The 20,417-nt window shown below is 44.5% G+C and overlaps 1 protein-coding gene across 12 annotated transcripts in view; it reads right to left on the bottom strand.

Moving 5' to 3' along the window:
• Nucleotides 1-18,730: 18,730 nt before the first annotated feature.
• PCBP3 (poly(rC) binding protein 3) overlaps nt 18,731-20,417 on the bottom strand; it is a 226,805-nt gene continuing 225,118 nt past the window's right edge. For all 12 annotated transcript variants that reach the window (XM_036351895.1, XM_036351907.1, XM_036351905.1 and 9 more), the window contains one exon: nt 18,731-20,187. In XM_036351895.1, the coding sequence (XP_036207788.1) occupies nt 20,151-20,187 (37 nt within the window). In that variant the 3' untranslated portion in view covers nt 18,731-20,150. The remainder of the gene's footprint in view (nt 20,188-20,417) is intronic.

Consider the following 20,417-nt stretch of genomic DNA (forward strand, 5'->3'; position numbering starts at 1 on the left):
TATTGGACATTGCTTTGGGGGAGAGGTTTTGATGAGCTCCTCACATTGCCATTTCAGGAGTTCTCTCTCCCCCAGTTCATATATGTACTTTTAAAAGGAAAACAACAACAAAGAATGGGTTATCTCTGAGTGAGGGATAATATTTAGCTTATTTCTTTCCTTTTGGCTTATCTCTATTTTCTGATCTTCCAAATGATCATATATTGCTTAGATAATAAAATCTCATTTACAAATGTTAGGACACATGGTGCTGAAGCAGTCAGCCCCGTCCCCACCTCCCCTGCATGTAACTCCATGTGACTGCTCCTGCTTCTTGTTGACATAGATTCCCACACCTGACAAGCTTTCCCTTTCCAGTTCCACTTATTTGGGGATTGATAGCATTTCCTCATAATTTTTTAAATGTTTTTATTGATTTTTAGAGAGAGGAAAATGGAGAGAGAAACATTGATGTGAGAGAAACATTGATTGGTTGTCTCCTTCATGCATCCTGACCAGAGACTGAGCCTGCAAACTGGGCATGTGCCCTGACCAGGATTCAAACCAGCAACCTTTCGGCACATAGGACAACACTCAACCAACTGAGCCACACTAGCCAGGGCTCGCTCTCTCTCTCTCTCTCTCTCTCTCTCTCTCTCTCTCTATATATATATATATATATATATATACATATATTTTATTGATTTTTTACAGAGAGGAAGGGAGAGAGATAGAGAGTTAGAAACATCGATGAGAGAGAATCATCGATCAGCTGCCTCCTGCACATCTCCTACTGGGGATATGCCCACAACCCAGGTACATGCCCTTGACCGGAATCGAACCTGGGACCTCTCAGTCCGCAGGCCGACGCTCTATCCACTGAGCCAAACCGGTTTCAGCCAGGGCTCTTTATAATTTTTGTCCTCCAAGTTCCTGAGATCTCTTTGTGTCAGAAGATGGGTCTCTCAGATGCCTTTCTTTCCCACCTGGTGGACCCGAAGTCAGGTTGATACATCTTTATAGCTTGGGGGATTAGTTGTGGTGCATTTTTAGCTGTGTGGTTTGTGCTGGGACACAAGGCCCCCTGCAAGAAAGAGGCTTCCCTACCTTTCTGGGGCTCTGCTTAGACACCAACAATTCAGCCTCCTGCCCCAGGCTGGGACCCTAGGAGTGAAGTGATTTCTCTGGTTTGATGGACGTGCCTGACGGTCACCACGAGTCCTCATTCTCTCCCTCCAGGAGAACAAAGGCAACTCTCTATCATGTCCTCAATTAATAGGGTCTGGCTGGCTGGGAGCCACCAGGAAGTAGAAACCAGCGCCATCTGGAGGAAGCTGTAGTGTTTGGACAAGGTCAGTGCCGTGGAGGGAGGGATGGACTCAGGCGGAATCTGAACTGGGTCCAGCAGCCACGCCTGCCTGCCCTGATCCATCTTCAATTCACCCTTTCACTTGGGTTATTTATATCAGCCGTATTGTGTCTCCTGGTCCTCGCTGCATGCATTTCAGACCTTGTTTATTTGAAGATCAGAAACATGCTCAGGGAGATTGGGAATGTGGGCGCCTCCCTTCCTCCGTCAGCTTACAAAATCCCATTGTGAGCTAGTGCAGCTGAAAGGGGGCAGCTGGGTTGTTGCCAAATTTTCAGACAAACTTAGACCCAAGTTTACACATTGGCTGGATCCCATTTGGGGTAATTCTTAAGGAATAAATAGAAACAGAGCTTGTGAATATATATGACCCTGGGATTAAATGACTTGTGAATTTTTGTTGTGAGTTTGGTGAATTAACCAGAAACACATGAGCAGGATTTATGTAAAAGTTATGACGCTACAGCCAGACTCCTGCAGGGCGCCAGTGATGGGCCTGGAAAGCAGACACAGGCTGAATCCTCGCAGGAGCCCCAAACTCTCTGCTTGGTCCTGACCAATTGTGTTCTTTCTTTCCCGTGTGTTCGTGTGTGTGTGTGTGTGTGTAGTTGGCTCTGCCCCCAGCTGAAGAGCATAGTTCCTCAGGGGGAGAGGTCTGATTTGAACTGCACCCTAAAATAGAGAATGTCTCCACCTCATCAGTAAGTGCTGTGCCCCTCAGGGAAAGAGCAGAGAAACCACACCCACTACCCAGCTTCCTCCCACACAGGGGGCTCCTCGTCCCCACCTGGTCACCAGGATCATGGTTCTGGAGTCCCCATCCTCCTTGTTGGTGGCCTCCTGCCTCCTGGTGCTCGGCACACATCTTCTGGGGACATTCTGGTCATTTCCTGGGTTCTGTATGTTCTGGGTGGCCACACGTTCTCGAATGGACCAGGATTCCTGTCTGTTCCCAGGCGGCTGTGGTAGGAATATAGATCTAGATAGAGTGATCAGTTCCCTCAAAGCTTGGCCTTTGAATCTCCATTCTCATCCTGGTGGGCTCAGAGTGATGTCCGACTCCTGTGGTTGATTCTCCATGCAGCTCAGGCCTCCTTCTATCCTTTTTTTTTTTTTAAATTAAATCTTTATTGTTCAGATTATTACAGTTGTTCCTCTTTTTTCCCCCCATAGCTCCCCTCCACCCAGTTCCCATCCCACCCTCTGCCCTTACCACCCGCCCCCTATGTCCTCATCCATAGGTATACGATTTTTGTCCAGTCTCTTCCTGCACCCTCCACACCCCTTTCCCCCCAAGAATAGTCAGTCCACTCCCTTTCTATGCCCCTGATTCTATTATATTCACCAGTTTATTCTGTTCATCAGATTATTTATTCACTTGATTTTTAGATTTACATGTCGATAGATGTGTATTTGTTGTTCATAATTTGTATCTTTACCTTTTTCTTCTTCTTCCTCTTCTTAAAGGATACCTTTCAGCATTTCATATAATACTGGTTTGGTGGTGATGAACCCCTTTAGCTTTTCCTTATCTGTGAAGTTCTTTATCTGACCTTCTATTCTGAATGATAGCTTTGCTGGATAAAGTAATCTTGGTTGTAGGTTCTTGCTATTCATCACTTTGAATATTTCTTGCCACTCTCTTCTGGCCTGCATGGTTTCCGTTGAGAAATCAGCTGACAGTCGTATGGGTATTCCCTTGTAGGTAACTGACTGTTTTTCTCTTGCTGCTTTTAAGATTCTCTCTTTGTCTTTTGCTCTTGGCATTTTAATTATGATGTGTCTTGGTGTGGTCCTCTTTGGATTCCTTTTGTTTGGGGTTCTCTGTGCTTCCTGAACTTGTAAGTTTATTTCTTTCACCAGGTAGGAGAAGTTTTCTGTCATTATTTCTTCAAATAGGTTTTCAATATCTTGCTCTCTCTCTTCTTCTGGCACCCCTATAATTCGGATGTTGGTACACTTGAAGCTGTCCCAGAGGCTCCTTACACTATCTTCATATTTTTGGATTCTTTTTTCTTTTTGTGTCTCTGGTTGGGTGTTTTTTGCTTCTTTGTGTTTCAAATCTTTGACTTGATTCTTGCGATCCTCTGGTCTGCTGTTGGGAGTCTGTATAATATTCTTTATTTCAGTCAGTGTATGCTTAATTTCTAGTTGGTCCTTTTTCATATCCTCAAGGGTCTCACTAGATTTCTTGAGGGTCTCACTAAATTTATCAGCAGTCTCACTAGACTTATTGAGGGTCTTACTAAATTTATCGGCGGTTTCTAGAAAATTCTTGAAAAACCTTATAAGTGTGGTTTTGAACTCTATATCCAGTAGTTTGCTTTCCCCCATTTCTGTCATTTGTGACCTGTTTCTTTGTCTCCACATTTTATATGCTTCCCTGTGTGGATAGAGTGGCTTTCTGTGCCAGGTGTCCTATAGGGCCTAGTGGCTCAGCCTCCCCAATTACCTGACGTGGACACTCTTGGTGATCCCCTTTGTGGGCGTTGTGCACAGTCTTGTAGTTAAGCCTTGATTGTTGTAGGTATCACTGGGAGGAATTGACCTCCAGGTCAATTGGCTGTGAGAATCAGCTGTGTGTGCAGTGGGAGATCTTCTGTGCTGGAGACACCCTTCTGGGGCAAGACTTGCTTCAGTGAGGCTTTGGTGCTCACTGAGTCTGCCCCCTGAGTGTGTCCCTTATGGATCTGAGGAGTTGTAATCTGGATGGTCCCACTCTGACCACTGGGTACACTGGCTCTTGGATCTCTAAGGAGGTGCTAATCTAGCCTCTGCCTGAGGCTACCCAGCAGGAGCTATGGAGAGATCTGCAGATTCCTCTTCTTTGTTTGGGATTTGGAGGTGCCCAGATGAGGCCCAGCTGTGAAGCAATGCAAGCTGCTGTGGTGCCTTGGGCCTTCTTTTGGAAGTTCTGGGTCTGTCTGGCCCAACTGCAATTTGTTAGGTAATTTTCAGATTGCAAAGGGCCAGGCCTTTCATATGCAAAAGCCTCTGCTAGCAGCTTGGGTGGGTTGGGGTCTCAGGGGATCAACAGGGTGGACCAAACAGCTATGGCTGCTCCTCAGTCTTACCCTAAGAGGCCCCACGTCTCAGTGTCCCACAGTAATAGCTGCAAGTACCTCTGAGAGAAAGCTGCCCTCGAGTTCCGACTGCTGCCAGACAGTCCAGTTTCTCCCCGTATGATTATGGGTCCCCAGAGACTCACCCGGATCTGGAGTTCACAGCAGCCAGGAGCTTGTGACTCCCTCCCAATTCAAAAAGACAGCCGTGTCCTCAGTTGCCAGCCCTTTCCACGTGCACCTCCGTACCTCTGCACTTTACTTCCACACTGCACCTCCTCTGAGTCTCAGTGTGCTTTTCTCTTTCCTTCTAGTTGTAGAATTTCCACTCAGCCAGCCTTCCTGGGGTTCTGGATGATGTCTGTTTTGTCTTTTAGTTGTATTTTTGAAGTAGTTGTGCGAGGCAGCAATTTCTGGTGTTTACCTATGCTGCCATCTTGATTTCCCCCCTTCTCCTATCCTTTTGCTGACCTCAGACATGGTGGATACCAGTGATTGGGGCTGGACAGGACAGAGTCAGGGCTCAAGGGTGCCTGCTTCACATGCCTGGTGCAGCTCCTGAGGTGCCCTCCATGGGGCTCTGCTTCCTCCTGAGGTCAGGAGGTAGAGGGTCTGGAAATGTGGCCAGAAGCCCCGAGCCAGGGGACTGTGTGGACAGAAGAGTCTGGAATGCTGCAGACAGAGTGGGTGCTGTATGGAAGGCTTGGGGACAGAACACTGATGGGACCCTGAGAGGCTGCCACCCAATCAGGCAACGGCTGGCTCACACCCAGGACCAGAGCTGCAGATGCTGTTTCTGAGTCACCAAGTTGCTCTCTGAGGTCCCTGCCCTCTTGATTTTGAAGCCCATTTGTCTGGGGTTGAGGTTCTGCTGCCATGTGGAGTGTGGCCTGCCCATCTGTAAAGTGAGTTAGATGATGATCCCTGAGGCTTCTCAGGCCTGAGTGTGTATGTGCACATGTGTGTGCTCACAGGTGTGTGTATGAGGGGGTCAGCACGCATTGTACCTGAAAGGGTGGGATGCAGGGGTTAGAACTGAAGGCACCTGGCCAGCCTGGCTCCTATGCCCCTTCCTGATGCTGTAAGTGTAGATGTTACCCAAATCCTGTCTGTCACCTGAGGAGAGGAAGCCCCTGCATATGATCAAGATCAGACAAGGCCAGGGAGATAGGGAAGGGCTGCCCATGCAGGGCTATAAGGGCCCTTGGGTGTGTCTGAGTGGCTCCCCAAGTGTGTGGAGATAGCAGCCAGGAGATGGGGTACATGGGTGGTGTGGCTGACCACTGTGGCTGTTCCTGGAGGTGGCAAGACCACAGCCCTGACCTGACCCACCACAGGGCCTTGCCTCCATCAGAACCCCCTAAACTAGGCCTCACTGGGAGCAGCTGGGTCGCTCGCCAGGCCTGGGCACGCTGCCCCGACTGCTTGGATCAGATCCTTGTCCGCCCAGACAGCGGTGGGGGCTACATCCCAGCTGCCTTGCCCACCCGGGCTGGGCTTCCCCCAGCCTTGGTGCCAGCCACACCCACCCATTGCTATTTGGGAAGGGAGGACAGATTTTCCTTTTACTGGGTCTCCTTCTCCTCCTCCAGCCCTTTGCTGGCAGCGCTGGCTGGGCGGTCATTTCCGGACTCAAACTTAGGCCAGAATTCAGTCTTCTCCAGAGGCCCCGCTGGGTAGGGGGCTGGCTGAAGCTCAGGACCTTCTCCTGGACAACACCCAAACTCCCTCATGATAACCCCAGAGGGACACTGCCCTCCAGCCACACACGGGGCACTGCCCTTTCGCACCCACTCATCTCCCCTGCTCCTGTGAGACCTGAGTGGCATGGGGCCCAGGCCTTGCCTGTGCATGGGTGGGGCCATCTCCACACTCTCCGGTGAGCTGCTAGCTGGGCCCAGCATACTTCAGGACCCAGTCTAGAGGTGGCATGTGAAATTCTTTGGTACAGATGTCACCCAGAGGTGGCCCAGCCTGCTGGTAAAAACAGTCAATTAGGTGCCAACATGAGTTTTCACATAAAAATCCCTGACTCCACAAATCAGCACTGCATGTCCTCTGCCGTGAATAAGTGTGTTCTGAACACACCCTGGACTATTCCTGCTGTGCACACACCTGGGTCCAGGTCCCACCTGCTGTGCTCACACCTGAGTTCAGGTCCTACCTGCTGAGTGTACACCTGAGCTCAGGTTCCACCTGCTGTGTTCACATCAGAGCCCAGGTCCCACCTGCCTTGCACACACCTGAGCCCAGGTCCCACCTGCTGTGTTCACACCTGAGCCCAGGCTGTAAAGGCACAGCCCTGTTATCTAATAGAGAATTACTCACCCGGAAAGAAAGAAGATGTTTTCTGTTTAAGTGTTTAAGGAGACAAAGAAAACCTTGGTACATTTAGAGACCACATTCTGTAGTTGAAGTGCAAAACTTTTCAAAAGCACTAGTAATGAAATAGGAGAAAGAATGTGACCAGGAAAGGCATCCCCCCACAAACTTTCCAACAGTCACTGGTTCTAAAAAGAAAGAAAGCCCCTGAGAGTGGGCACTGCAGTCATGGGATGTTTTAAAACAGCAGAAAATGCACATCCTAAGACAGCTACATTACTAAAGGAGAAAACAAATGGATATCACCAACATTGGTTTTTAATGTGATAAGAAAACAAATTTTAAAAGAGAAGAAAATCAGAAGGAATTAATAAATTAATCATGAGTGACTGAAGCAGAAAAATAATAGAACTAATGAATAAACCTATGAACTGAAGTTCTGGACAGACTCCCGAATTGCACATTTGCTGGGAAGACTCAAACAGCAGAGCACAGGCTGTGAAAACTGAACTGAGTTTGGACCACTACACATAGTACGTCTGAACCTAACCTGGTCAACTGTCTGCTAAGAACAGCAGCAGATCCAACATTCTCCAGAGGCTTTTACAGGCTCAGAGTCTCAAACATAATCCAATGTCCAGACACAGTCCAAACGACTCAACAATTAGAGAATCAGGGAAATATGAGCAACCCTGTAGAGACAATGAGCAGGTAAAACCCCAGTCAACCCGGATGCTGGTTAACCCAACAGTGAAGACTATCTTCCATCAGGTACAAGTGAATACTGGAAATGAGTGGAAAGATGGAAATTCTCAGCAGAGAAAAAAAATTATACGGAGAACCTGATGGATATTTTAGAATTCAAAAGTAAATGGTCAGAAAAAGACGTGCAAATCACATTTCTAACAAAGGGCTTATATTCAGAATATAGAAAGAACTCTTAAAACTCAGCAATTAGAAAACAAACAACCCAATAAAAAATGGGCAAAATATTCTAATACGCACTTCACCGAAGAAGATATATATAACATATAAGGGGAGAAACCAAGATGGCGGCATAGGTAAACACCGGAAATTGCTGCCTCCCACAACTTCAAAAATACAACAAAAAGACAAAACGGACATCATCCAGAACTACAGGAAGGCTGGCTGAGTGGAAATTCTACAACTAGAAGGAAAGAGAAAAGCACACTGAGACCCAGAGGAGGTGCGGAAGTAAAGTGCAGAGGTACGGAGGCTCAAGCGCTCGTGGAAAGGGGCTGGCACCTGAGGAATCGGCTGTCTTTTTGAATTGGGAGGGAATCCCAAGCTCCCAACTGCTCTGAACTCCAGTTCCGGGAGGTCTCTGGGGACCCAGGACTCATACAGGGAGAAACTGGACTGTCTGGCAGGAGGCAGAATTCAGAACTTGAGGGCGGCTTTCTCTCAGAGGTGCTTGCAGCAATTACCGGGACACTGAGACGCAGGACCCCTTTGGGCAGGGCTGAGGATCACCCATAGCTGCTTGCTCCACCATGTTGATTCCGAGACCCCACCCCACTCAGGCTGCGGCAGAAGCTTTTGCATATGAATGCCCTGGCCCTTTGCAATCTGAAAATTACCTAACAAATTGCAGCTGGGCCAGACAGACCCAGAACTTCCAAAAGAAGGCCCAAGGCACCACAGCAGCTTGAATTGCTTCACAGCTGGGCCTCATCTGGGCACCTCCAAACTCCAAAAAAGGAAAGGGACTCTGCAGTTCTCTTCGTAGCTCCTGCTGGGTAGCCTCAGGCAGAGGCTAGATTAGCACCTCCTTAGAGATCCAAGAGCCAGTGTACCCAGTGGTCAGAGTGGGACCATCCAGATTACAACTCCTCAGATCCATAAGGGACACACTCAGGGGGCAGACTCAGTGAGCACCAAAGCCTCACTGAAGCAAGTCTTGCCCCAGAAGGGTGTCTCCAGCACAGAAGTTCTCCCACTGCACACACAGCTGATTCTCACAGCCAATTGACCTGGAGGTCAATTCCTCCCAGTGATACCTACAACAATCAAGGCTTAACTACAAGACTGTGCACAAAGCCCACAAGGGGGTGCACCAAGAGTGTCCACCCCAGGTAACTGGGGAGGCTGAGCCACTGGGCCCTACAGGACAGCTAGCACACAAAGCCACTCTACCAACACAGGGAAGCATAAAAAATGCAGAGACAAAGAAACAGGTCACAAAGGACAGAAATGGAGCAAAGCAAACGACTGGATATAGAGTTCAAAACCACGTTTATAAGGTTTTTCAAGAATTTTCTGGAAACCGCTGATAAATTTAGTGAGACCCTGGAGGATATGAAAAAAGACCAACTAGAAATTAAGCATACACTGACTGAAATAAAGAATAATATACAGAGATCCAAGAGCAGACAAGAGGATCCCAAGAATCAAGTCAAAGATTTGAAATATGAAGAAACAAAAAATACCCAACTGAAAAAGAAAAAAGAAGAAAGAATCCAAAAATATGAAGATAGTGTAAGGAGCCTCTGGGACAGCTTCAAGCGTACCAACATCCGAATTATAGGGGTGCCAGAAGAAGAGAGAGAGCAAGATATTGAAAACCTATTTGAAGAAATAATGACAGAAAACTTCCCCTACCTGCTGAAAGAAATAGACTTACAAGTCCAGGAAGCGCAGAGAACCCCAAACAAAAGGAATCCAAAGAGGACCACACCAAGACACATCATAATTAAAATGCCAAGAGCAAAAGACAAAGAGAGAATCTTAAAAGCAGCAAGAGAAAAACAGTTACCTACAAGGGAGTACCCATACGACTGTCAGCTGATTTCTCAACAGAAACTATGCAGGCCAGAAGAGAGTGGCAAGAAATATTCAAAGTGATGAATAGCAAGAACCTACAACCAAGATTACTTTATCCAGCAAAGCTATCATTCAGAATTGAAGGTCAGATAAAGAGCTTCAAAGATAAGGAAAAGCTAAAGGGGTTCATCACCACTAAACCAGCATTATATGAAATGCTGAAAGGTATTCTTTAAGAAGAGGAAGAAGAAAAAGGTAAAGATAAAAATTATGAACAACAAATACATATCTATCAACAAGTGAATCTAAAAATCAAGTGAATAAAAAATCTGATGAACAGAATAAACTGGTGAATATAATAGAACCAGGGGCATGGAAAGGGAGTGGACTGACAATTCTTGGGGGGAAAGGGGTGTGGAGGGTGCAGGAAGAGACTGGACAAAAATCGTACACCTATGGATGAGGACAGTGGAAGGGTTAAGGGCAGAGGGTGGGATGGGAACTGGGTGGAGGAGAGCTTGGGGGGAAAAAAGAGGAACACCTGTAATAATCTGAACAATAAAGATTTAATTAAAACAAATAAAGGAACAAAAGGTAGTTTAAAATGATCAAGGAAAAAAAACAACAAAAAACAAATAAGCACAGAAAAAGATGTCATCATTAGTAATTGGGGAAATAAAACTAAAATTGCAGTAAGATACCATATGTATCTATCAGAATAAACACAAAACCGGCAAGTGAGCACACTGCGGGCTGGAGCTCTGTTCACAGCCGTGGGAATGTGAAATAGCACAGCGCTCTTTAGATTGGTCTGCCAATTTCCTTTAAAATTACACTATACTTACCACAACTCAAACATTGCACTCCTGAGCATTTCTTCTAAAGAAATGAAAACTTATGTACACAGAAAACCTCTATATGATGTTCACAGCAACTTTATTATACAGCCTAAAGCTAGAAGCAACCCAAATGTCCTTCATGGGTGAATGCTGAACCAACTGTGCTATGAATATGCCCAAGAAGAAGAGCAGATGACTGAGAGGCACAATAACTTGGATGAATCTCAAAAGTATCAGGAGAAAAAGAAACCAGCCTCAAAGGTCAAGGCGGGGAGCAGCCAGGATGTGCCACGTTGCGTGTGGGCTGTTGTGAGCAGAAGGCAATCAAGACCCAGCCAATTCCAGAAAAAACTTCACCCCCCCGCTTAACTCCCTAAAAGTATTGATAAGGGGCCTGCACCAGGAGGAGAGCTAACTTTCTCACGTGAAAGACTCACCTGCACGGCAAGGCAGACATCTGATTACCAAACATCTGCTCTTTTCATCCTGTGACTTACCCTCCTCCCCTCTGTAGCCACAGATACCCTCTTCTCCTAACCTATGGATGGTTATAGACCTCAGCTGCCTGTCTTTGGTCTCATATTTTTATGGGGCTCTCCTACATATAAAATTAAACGTTGTTCTGTTAACCTGTCTATGTCAATTTAACTATTAGACCAGCCAAAGAACCTAGAAGGGAAGAGAGAAAATGTTTCTGTGCCTATAGTTACATGTTGTATGATTCCATCTAAATGACTTTTTGGCAAAGATGAAACTATGGAGACAGAGAACAGACTTGTGGACTAAGATTAGGAGGAAGGTTGGACTAGAGGGGGCGGCATGAGGACATTTTGTGGGGCCAGTGGAACTGACTTGAATCTGAGGGGTGGTGGCTTTGTCCAAACTCACAGAACTGAACATCATGAAGATTGAATTTCAGAGTACATAAGCTAAATAAAAATGTAAAAGTCCACATCCTGGGAGGAAAAGTTGGGAAAGCTGTTTTAAAGGAGAGTAAATAGACATAAAAATAATGCAATGTATGAACCTCGGTTGACCCCATTTCAGAAAAATACAGCTACACATGGTGTCCCTTGGGATAACTAGGGGAAGTTGAATATAAACTAGGAACTATTTGAGATGATACATTTCTTAGCTGTGATGATTCCATGTTCCTGTAAGAAAGTTCTCTTATCCTCAGAAAAGGAGACCCACTTTGACCCATCAGGGGAGCAATGTCAAGATGTCTGCAGATTCCTTTCAAACAACAGGGGGAGAGGAGAGGAGAGGAGAGGCGAGGACAAGGAAGGGGAGGGGAGGGGAGGGGAGGAGAGAGGAGAGGAGAGGAGAGGAGAGGAGAGGAGAGGAGAGGCGAGGCGAGGACAAGGAAGGGGAGGGGAGGGGAGGGGAGGAGAGGGGAGGGGAGGGGAGGAGAGGGGAGGGGAGGGGAGGGGAGGGGAGGAGAGGAGAGGAGAGGAGAGGAGAGGAGAGGAAAGGAGAGGAGAGGAGAGGAGAGGAGAGGAGAGGAGAGAGGAGAGGAGAGGAGAGGAGAGGAGAGGGCAAGGGAGAGAGACTGATATTCAGAGACAAAGGCAGAACCCTGGCAAACATTATATAATTTTTAAAATTTTCCATACATTTTATTTATAATAAGGTATAATTTTTAAATGCTGTAGGGAAAATAACTCTAGACAGATCTTAACATCTGGGACTGAAATTAAATTCTCAATTCCGAAGCCAAGAGAATGCAACAGTATTTTCCAATTGCTCCTTCCAAGCTGGATGGATGTGTTCCTTGTTAATAGGCTCCGCATCTGTTTGCAAAGTTCTATAAACTAAACCAAGAATGCATTTTGCTCAGTCTTGCTTCTGTCCTTTGTACTGTACTGCAAGGCGCTGAGCAGGAAGCTTCTTCAGCTGCAGCTGTGATCTGGACACCTGCTCTTCCACCTTCCTGGGTGGAGAAGTATGGGGGGAAGCCTGAGACACAACACCCACGAGGAGAGGCATGGCAGGAAACCTGGGGGCCCATGGGGAAGGAAGCACAGTCGGAGCTGTTGGTTTTGGTCACCATATTGACTAGCAGCTGACCAGACTGCAATTTGTATTCAAATTCATTGGCTCTTACAAATTTAGGATAATTTTTTCTGAATTTTAAATGGCATGGAAAGACCAATGACTTTATTGTTTATTTAAATTTTACAAGTGATTTCAAAACCTGTATAAACTCCTATTTTCAAGTGTTCAATTTGTAAGATTTCCTTTTTTTTCAAATTACAATTATTGAGAAGAAAACCTTTCTTTTAATGACCACCTTAAAATTTCTCTCTCTCTCTCTCTCTCTCTCTCTCTCTCTCTCTCTCTCTCTCACACACACTCTCTCTCTCTCACACTCTCCTATTGGAGGCATGTTTATCAATAGATGGACACCATCTCTTAATTATAGTAAAAAAATAGAAGCCAGAGAAATTCCTAAATTGTAAGGAAGACTCATGATGGCAGGGCTGTCCTGGGAGCTGGGAGCCTTCTATCACTGGAGCTAACAAAGGCTAAATATAAAAGGAAAGCACAGAGCCACTTTACTTACGAATATCAGTCCAAAAATCCCAAATAAAATATTGGAGAACAAAGACAGGCAGTACATCAAAAAGAAAAGAACACATAATAACTAAGTTATCAAAAAGATTGTTCATTATTAGAAAATCTATTAATAGAATTTAATATGTTAATCAGATCATATTTATAGATGAACAAAAAGCATTTGCCAAGATATAAGAGCTATTACTGATTACAGTAAGACTCCCAATAAAATAAGAACAAACAGATACTTTAAAACTACAAACAACAACAACACTCCTGTCTCAGTCCACAGGCCAGCATCATGTTTGGGGGAAACAGCAGAAGCATTCCTGCTAAGGTGAAGACCACCCATGTCCACCACTAGAATGTGCTGTTGTACTGGAGGTTCTAGTCAATGAAATCAGGAAAGAGAAGCAAATTAGAGATATACAAATTGAAACGCAGCAGGTAAAACCCACACTACTTGCTAACCATTAAAACTATGTGTTTCATTGAACACTACTGAACACAATATATGCTTGTGTCAGTCATTGTCTTAAGTGCTTTATGTGTTAATTTACTTGGTCCTCACCCAAATCCTACCTGGGAGGTATTGTGATATCACATTTTACAGAAGAGGAAACTAAAGCATAGAGGCCAAAATGGCTTCACACAGCCAGTATGTGGCAAAGCTGTGATGGAATCTTGGCAGCCTGCCCCCAGAGCCATAGATGATACAGTCTATACTGGGAAAATTCATGAGAATCACTTGAAAAATAACTACAAATGATAAATCAAGCAAGATGGCAGGATATGAAATTGATATACAGGATAAGCAGTAATCAGGTAAAAGATATAAAGAAATAAAAGACCCCATTACAACAAAAACAAAACCAAAAAAATGTCTCGGAATACAATTAACAAGAAATATGTGCAATCTCTATGAAGAAAAAAAAGAAGCACAAAAAGCAAGTGAAAGATAGGCCATGTTCTTGGAAATGTAGACTCAACATATAAAGCTGTCAATGCTTCCTAAGTTAGTAAATTTAATAAAATTTCAATAAAAATATCAACTGGTATTTTTAAAACTCTCAGAGAGAAAAGAATTAAAAAATAAAATAAAATAAACCATCAACAAAACAACAAGAAAACCTACTGCATGGGAGAACATATTTGCCAATGGTATCTCTGATAAGGGTTTAATCTCCAACATATACAGGGAACATACAACTTAACAAAAGGAAGACAAACAACCCAATCAAAAAATGGGCAACAGAGCTAAATAGATACTTTTCGAAAGAAGACATAAGGAAGGCCAAGAGACATATGAAAACATCAAAGTCACTAATCATCTGAGACATGCAAATCAAAATGACAGTGCGGTACCATTTCACACCTGTCAGAATGGCTATCAACAAATCAATAAACGACAAGTGTTGGAGAGGATGCAGAGTAAAAGAAATCCTTGTGCACTGCTGGTGGGAATGCAGACTGGTGCAGCCACTGTGGAGAACAGTATGGAGTTTCCTCACAAAACTAAAAATGGAACTTCCATTTGACCCAGTGATCCCACTTTTAGGAATATATCCCAAGAAACTAGAAATAGCAATCAGAAAGGATATATGCACCCCTATGTTCATAGCAGCACAATTTATAATAGCTAAGATTTGGACTCAGCCTAAGTGCCCATCAGCAGATGAGTGGATTAAAAAACTTTGGCACAACTATACAATAGAATACAATGTTGCTGTAAAAAGGAAGGAACTCCTACCATTTGCAACAGCATGGATGGAGCTGGAGAGCATTATGCTAAGTGAAATAAGTCAATCAGAAAAAGATAAATATCACATGATCTCACTCATTTGTGGATTATAATGAACAACATAAACCGATGAACAAAAACAGATCTAGAGACAGAGAAACATTGATCAGATGCTCAAACCTCAGGGGTAAGGTAGGGGAGGGTGAGGGTAAGGGGAGAGATCAACCAAAGGGCTTGCATGCATGCATATAAGCATAAGCGATGGATGCAGACAACAGGGGGTGAGGGTGAGGGCAGGACTGGGGGGTGGGGAGACAATGGGGGAACAAGGACACATTTTTAATACCTTAATCAATAAAGAAAAAAATTCAAAAATAAAAAAGAACAGCAGTGAGGTGTGAGACAACTTTAAATGGTCTGATATATGTACAATTGGAGACCATAAAGCATAGAAAGGCATGGGGTTAGGGGCAGAAAACATGTTTTAAGAAATAATCACTGAAAAAATCCTCAACTTGATGAAAACTATCAACCCATGTAGGTCCCAGTAGTTCAAGAAATCACAAGCACGAGACACATGAGAAATTATTACTAAGGCACACCATAATTGAACGACAAAACCTGCAATAAAGAGAAAGATCTTAAAAGCAGTGAGTAAATGGTCTGCTAGATGATTCTATGTCTCTGGATGTATTTTTGTTCATCAGTTTATTTTGGTCATTATATTCCACAAGTGATACTTTCAACAATAAAGAATTTTTTAAAAAGCAGCGAGTAAAAAAGACACATTCTACACAGAAAAACAAAGATGAGATAACTGCAGACTTACAGTGGAGCAACACCTTTAAAGTGTTGAACAAACAAACAAACAAAACAAAACCCAACCAAACCTGTCACAATAGAATTCTAAACCCAGCAAAAATTCTTTCAAGAGCAAAAGTTAAGTAGAATATATCACACATATATTCCTGAAAGAATTCCTCACCAGCAGGGCAGCACTATAAGAAATGACCAAGATTTTCTTCAGGCAGAAGGAAAAGAATACTAGGTAGAAATCTAGATTTACATAAAGAAGTGAAAAGCACTAAAAATGGTAACTATATGGGTAAATATATAAGATTATTTTGTATGTAAATCTTTTAAAAATATGAGATGAATTTTTACACAAAAATAAAAACAATGTAATGTGGAGTTTATGACATATGTATAAGTAAAAAAGATAATAGTATAAAAAGCTAGGAGGGGAGAGGGGAAAGTAGACTATTTTAAGGTTCTTATAGATATATGTGTGAAGTGGTATATCACTTGAAGGTAGATTGTGAGAAGTTTACAAACCCTAAATAAAAAATGAAAAAAAAGAATTATAGCTAATAAACCAACAAAGGATCTAATGGAATCATAAAAATGCTAGGAGAGTCCAGAAAAAAAGTCAGAAAATGAAGAAAAAGGTAACAAAGAATACATGGGACAAACAGCTATGTAGTAGATTTAAATTTACATATATCAACAATCACACTGAATGTAAATGGTCTAAATATTCCAATGGAAAGAAATTATCAGATTGGATTAAAAAGACAATTTTAAATATAAAAACCAACTAGGTTAAAATTAAAAGGGTGAAAAAAACATACCATGTTCACACTAATATAAGGAAATCTACAGTGGCCATGTTAATATCAAAGTGGATATCAGAGAAAAGAATACTAGTAGAGGCAAAGGAGGCTACTTCATAATAATCAAGGAGTCAGTAGAGGACATAACAACACTAAACATTTATACACCTAACAAAAATAGGAAAATCCACAATTATAGTGAGTTGCACAAGTTGTAAGACACAAGATTAATATACACAAATCAATTGTATTTCTATATACTGACAATGAACAATTGTAAACTAAAGTTAAAAATTTTGAACAGTATAGAAAATATGAAATACTTCGGGATAAGTCTGACACAATATTTGTAAGTCTGTAGACTGAAAACTACAAACATTGCTGAAAGAAATTAAGATATAAATAAATGGAGAGATATACTTATTCATGTGTCAAATGACTTTGTATCATTAAAGCTGTCAATTATAATTGAATTCATCGATAGGTCCACACCCTCTCAACCCAAACTCCAGCAGGCTTTTATTGTGGGAAAGTACCAGCTGATTCTAAAATTTAGATGGAAATACAAAAAAGACCTAGAGTAATAGTCGAAACAATTTTGAAAAAAACAATGTTGCCTGATTTCAAGACTTACACAGCTACAGTGATTAAGACAGTGTGGTATTGGCATAAAGACAGACAAACAGATCAACAGCACAGATAAAGAGAGTTCTGAAATAAACCCACACATATATGGAAAAATGATTTTTTTTATAAAGGTGCAAAGGCAATTCAGAAGGGGAATAAAATGACAAAACTTCTAGAAGAAAACATGAGAAAATCTTTGTGATCTTGGGTTAGTCAAAGATTTTTAAAATATGACACTAAAAGCACAACCCATAAAAGAACAAATTGATAATTGGGACTTCATCATAATTAAAAACTTCTGTTCTTCAAAAGACATCATTAAGAGAATGAAAAGACAAGCTACAGACTGGAATAAAATATTTGCAAAACAGGTACCTTAGGACTCATATCCATAATATATAAAGAACACTCAATAAGGAAACCAAATTTTAAAATTGGCAAAAGATTTGAACAAACACTTCAACAAAGAATATATAGATGGCAAATAAGCACATGAGAAAATGGCCAACATCATTAGTCACAGGAAATGCAAATTAAAACAAGGAGATGCCATTTCATAGCTACTGAGATGGCTAGAATTAGAGACTGAGCTAGCAGATGTTGCTGAGGGCATGGGAGAATGGGCACTCCCACATGTGAGGGGAAAGGAGGATGGTACAACCACTGTAGGAAACAGGTGAGAAGTTTCTTAAAAAGTTAAACATACTCCTATCAAATGACCCAGCCATTTCACTCCTACATATCTGCCCACAAGAAATGGAATATTCATAGCCGTTTTATTTGTAGACTCTGAAGGATGAGCCTGCTCTGACAACACCTCCTCACTGTGGTCTGGGGGCCCAGCTCCTCAGGGTGCTGGGCATCATGTGAGGCAGGTGGCCTGCCTGGCACAGGGTCATCCCATCTGGGCACAGCCCCCTGTTCTGACTCCTACTGGGTTTACTGCGTGGAGCCCCCTCAGCCCTCCCCAAATTGCTCCTGCTGCCAACCTCAGAGCTCCTATCTCCATGGTGGACTGGCATATCTCAACCCCAACCTGTCCCAGACCTTCCCCCACCTTCCCGAGCCTCTCCAGAGCTTAGATTGAGAGCCTTCTGCCCACCAAGGCCCTTTCTTTCACAGCCCACATCTTATGTCAGGAATCCTGTTGATCCTTCCTTCAAAATTCCCCCAGAACCCACTCTCCCAGTCCTGGCCCCATCTTTCAGCAGTGCCTGCAGCCTCCAGAGCCTGTGCCCCCTGTCATCGTGTTACCTGCACCAGAGCTCAGGTGCCCAATCCTGGCTCCAGCCGCCCCTCCACCTGCTATTCTCAGTCCAGGCCCAACTGGACTGAAGCTTCTTGGGCCCACCTTGCCACACATTTAACCTTGCACTTCTGACGCCCTCCTCATCATTGGGTCTTTCTCATCACAGGCTTCTATTGCTTTCTAAGACACTTACTTTGTCTACTGGCCACCTGCTGCCCTCATGCTGATGAGGATGCTCAGAGGAAGACCTGTGTCCACCACATCCCTGCCGCCTCTCAGGCCCCAAGTGGTGGCTGGTACGTGGCCAATATGTCCTGTGGGTGAGTGAACCGCATGGCCTTAAACCGTCCAGTGTGCAATGACCAGGCGCTGCTATGCTGTGCTCCCAACCTCAACCAGGCGACTCCTAGGTGGTGATGGGAGTGTGTCCCGGTGGCCTAGGCCAGTGGTCAGCAAACTGAAGCTCGCGAAGCACATGCAGCTCTTTGGCCCCTTGAGTGTGGCTCTTCCACAAAATACCGACTTCTGTGCATGGGCCACAAAGTTTCAATCACACTGTACATGCGTGCCCGCACATGGTATTTTGTGGAAGAGCCACACTCAAGGGGCCAAAGAGCCGCATGTGGCTCGCGAGCCGCAGTTTGCTGACCACTGGCCTAGGCATACAGGTGAGCACCTGAGGTCTGGTGGGAGTTTGGGCAGACAGAAAAGGAGTTCCTGCTGAGAGTCAGGTGTGGGGATAGACCATCCCAGCCACTGCACGCTTGATGGATTCTGGGAGAGATGTCTCTGCCTGCCCATGAGTCTCCCTCTACAGGGGCCTGTGTCCCAACCAGGGCTTTAGCGTCTCAAAGGGGCCATGGGCTCATTGAGGTGAGCACAAGTGAGCAAGCAGACAGTTTTGTGAAAAAGTGAGATGCACATGCTGGGAAGTGGCTGGGGTCACATATGTGGCCTGACTTCCCACGCCCACGGAGGCAGTGGGAGAGGCTGTTTCCACAAGTTATAAACTGTACTTTGTAGCCAGGGCAAGAATGGAGTTTTCATTATTGTCATTTTAAGTAGTTTTGCAAAAGTAAAACTAGAAAGACCTGTGCAAGCCAAACATTTAAGAAAGGGTTGGGAGAGAGGGGACAAAGTATTAATTTGTGTGAGAATGAATTAGCTTCTCTAGACAGCAGGTGGCCGCGGAGCCAGGTCTGATGAGTGTGTGACCAGGCGCGTGTGCACAAGGGGTGGAGGGGTCTGAGTGAGGGGCACAGACAGGAGCCAGAGCCAGTGGGGGCAGCCCACGACATTTATTGAACTCCGACATGGTGCAGAGGTGCTTCCTGGCCAGTTTGAATCCTCCAGCCACCCTGGAAGCTGCCCAAGGCCCATGTGTGGCCTCCCCACACATAACATCTCTGTGAACTCAGAGCCTAGCACCTCCTTCATCCCACTTCTCAGGTCAGGTTCCGGCACCTGCTTTTCCTTCCCTCAGGACAAGGGAAAGGGTACAGCATGAGACCTGCACAAGACCTGCATGGACATGTGGACCAAGACAAGCAAGGGTATGAGGGGAAACAAAGTCAGCAGGTGGGGCCAGGTGAGAGAGGGGCAGCCACAGGTCTAGATGAATGAGGAGAGGACAGCTAATAAGAAATGCTGTCAAAATGTTAAATCAACTCTTAAAACAGTTACACTGACACTAAGGAGCAATATTTCTAAAATGTCACAGATGGGAATGCCCCCCAAGCACTGAACACTGAACATAATAAGCGCTGCATGCGGACGAGTGAGAAGACTGGAGCAGAAGTTACTGAATGCACAGAGTCAGGGACAGGCCTGGAGCTCACAGACAGCTATAGATATAGACTTGCTTTGTTGGCATGTGTACCGCTATAGACCATTTTGTTAGTAAAGAAAACCTCTATTTGTATTTGTGACACAGGGTGGGCTGTCTGTACAGAGCGTGCGAGCCAGGTGGACGCCAGGGTTCATGGTGTGGAAGATGCTGGGCAGGATTAGAGTGCGCCCATCCCAGTGACCTCAGACGTCAGCCTAGAAGAGAGAGAGGCACAGGGAGACAGGTTACAGCATTCTCACAAAATGAGGTCAGACAGGAAATGTATTGCCCTGTGGCATCCTCACAGCCTTGGCATCTATTTCCCTCCTTGTTGGGACAGACAGTCTCAGGTCGCTGCTCAGTGGCCTTGAGCTGGAGACCAAAGCCCAGCAGAGGGAGAAGGACCCACCAGGGGCCCCTGTGCTTGTCATCACGTCAGGGGCAT

Source organism: Myotis myotis, unplaced genomic scaffold (assembly GCF_014108235.1).
Source record: "Myotis myotis isolate mMyoMyo1 unplaced genomic scaffold, mMyoMyo1.p scaffold_m19_p_2, whole genome shotgun sequence".
NCBI lineage: Eukaryota > Metazoa > Chordata > Mammalia > Chiroptera > Vespertilionidae > Myotis > Myotis myotis.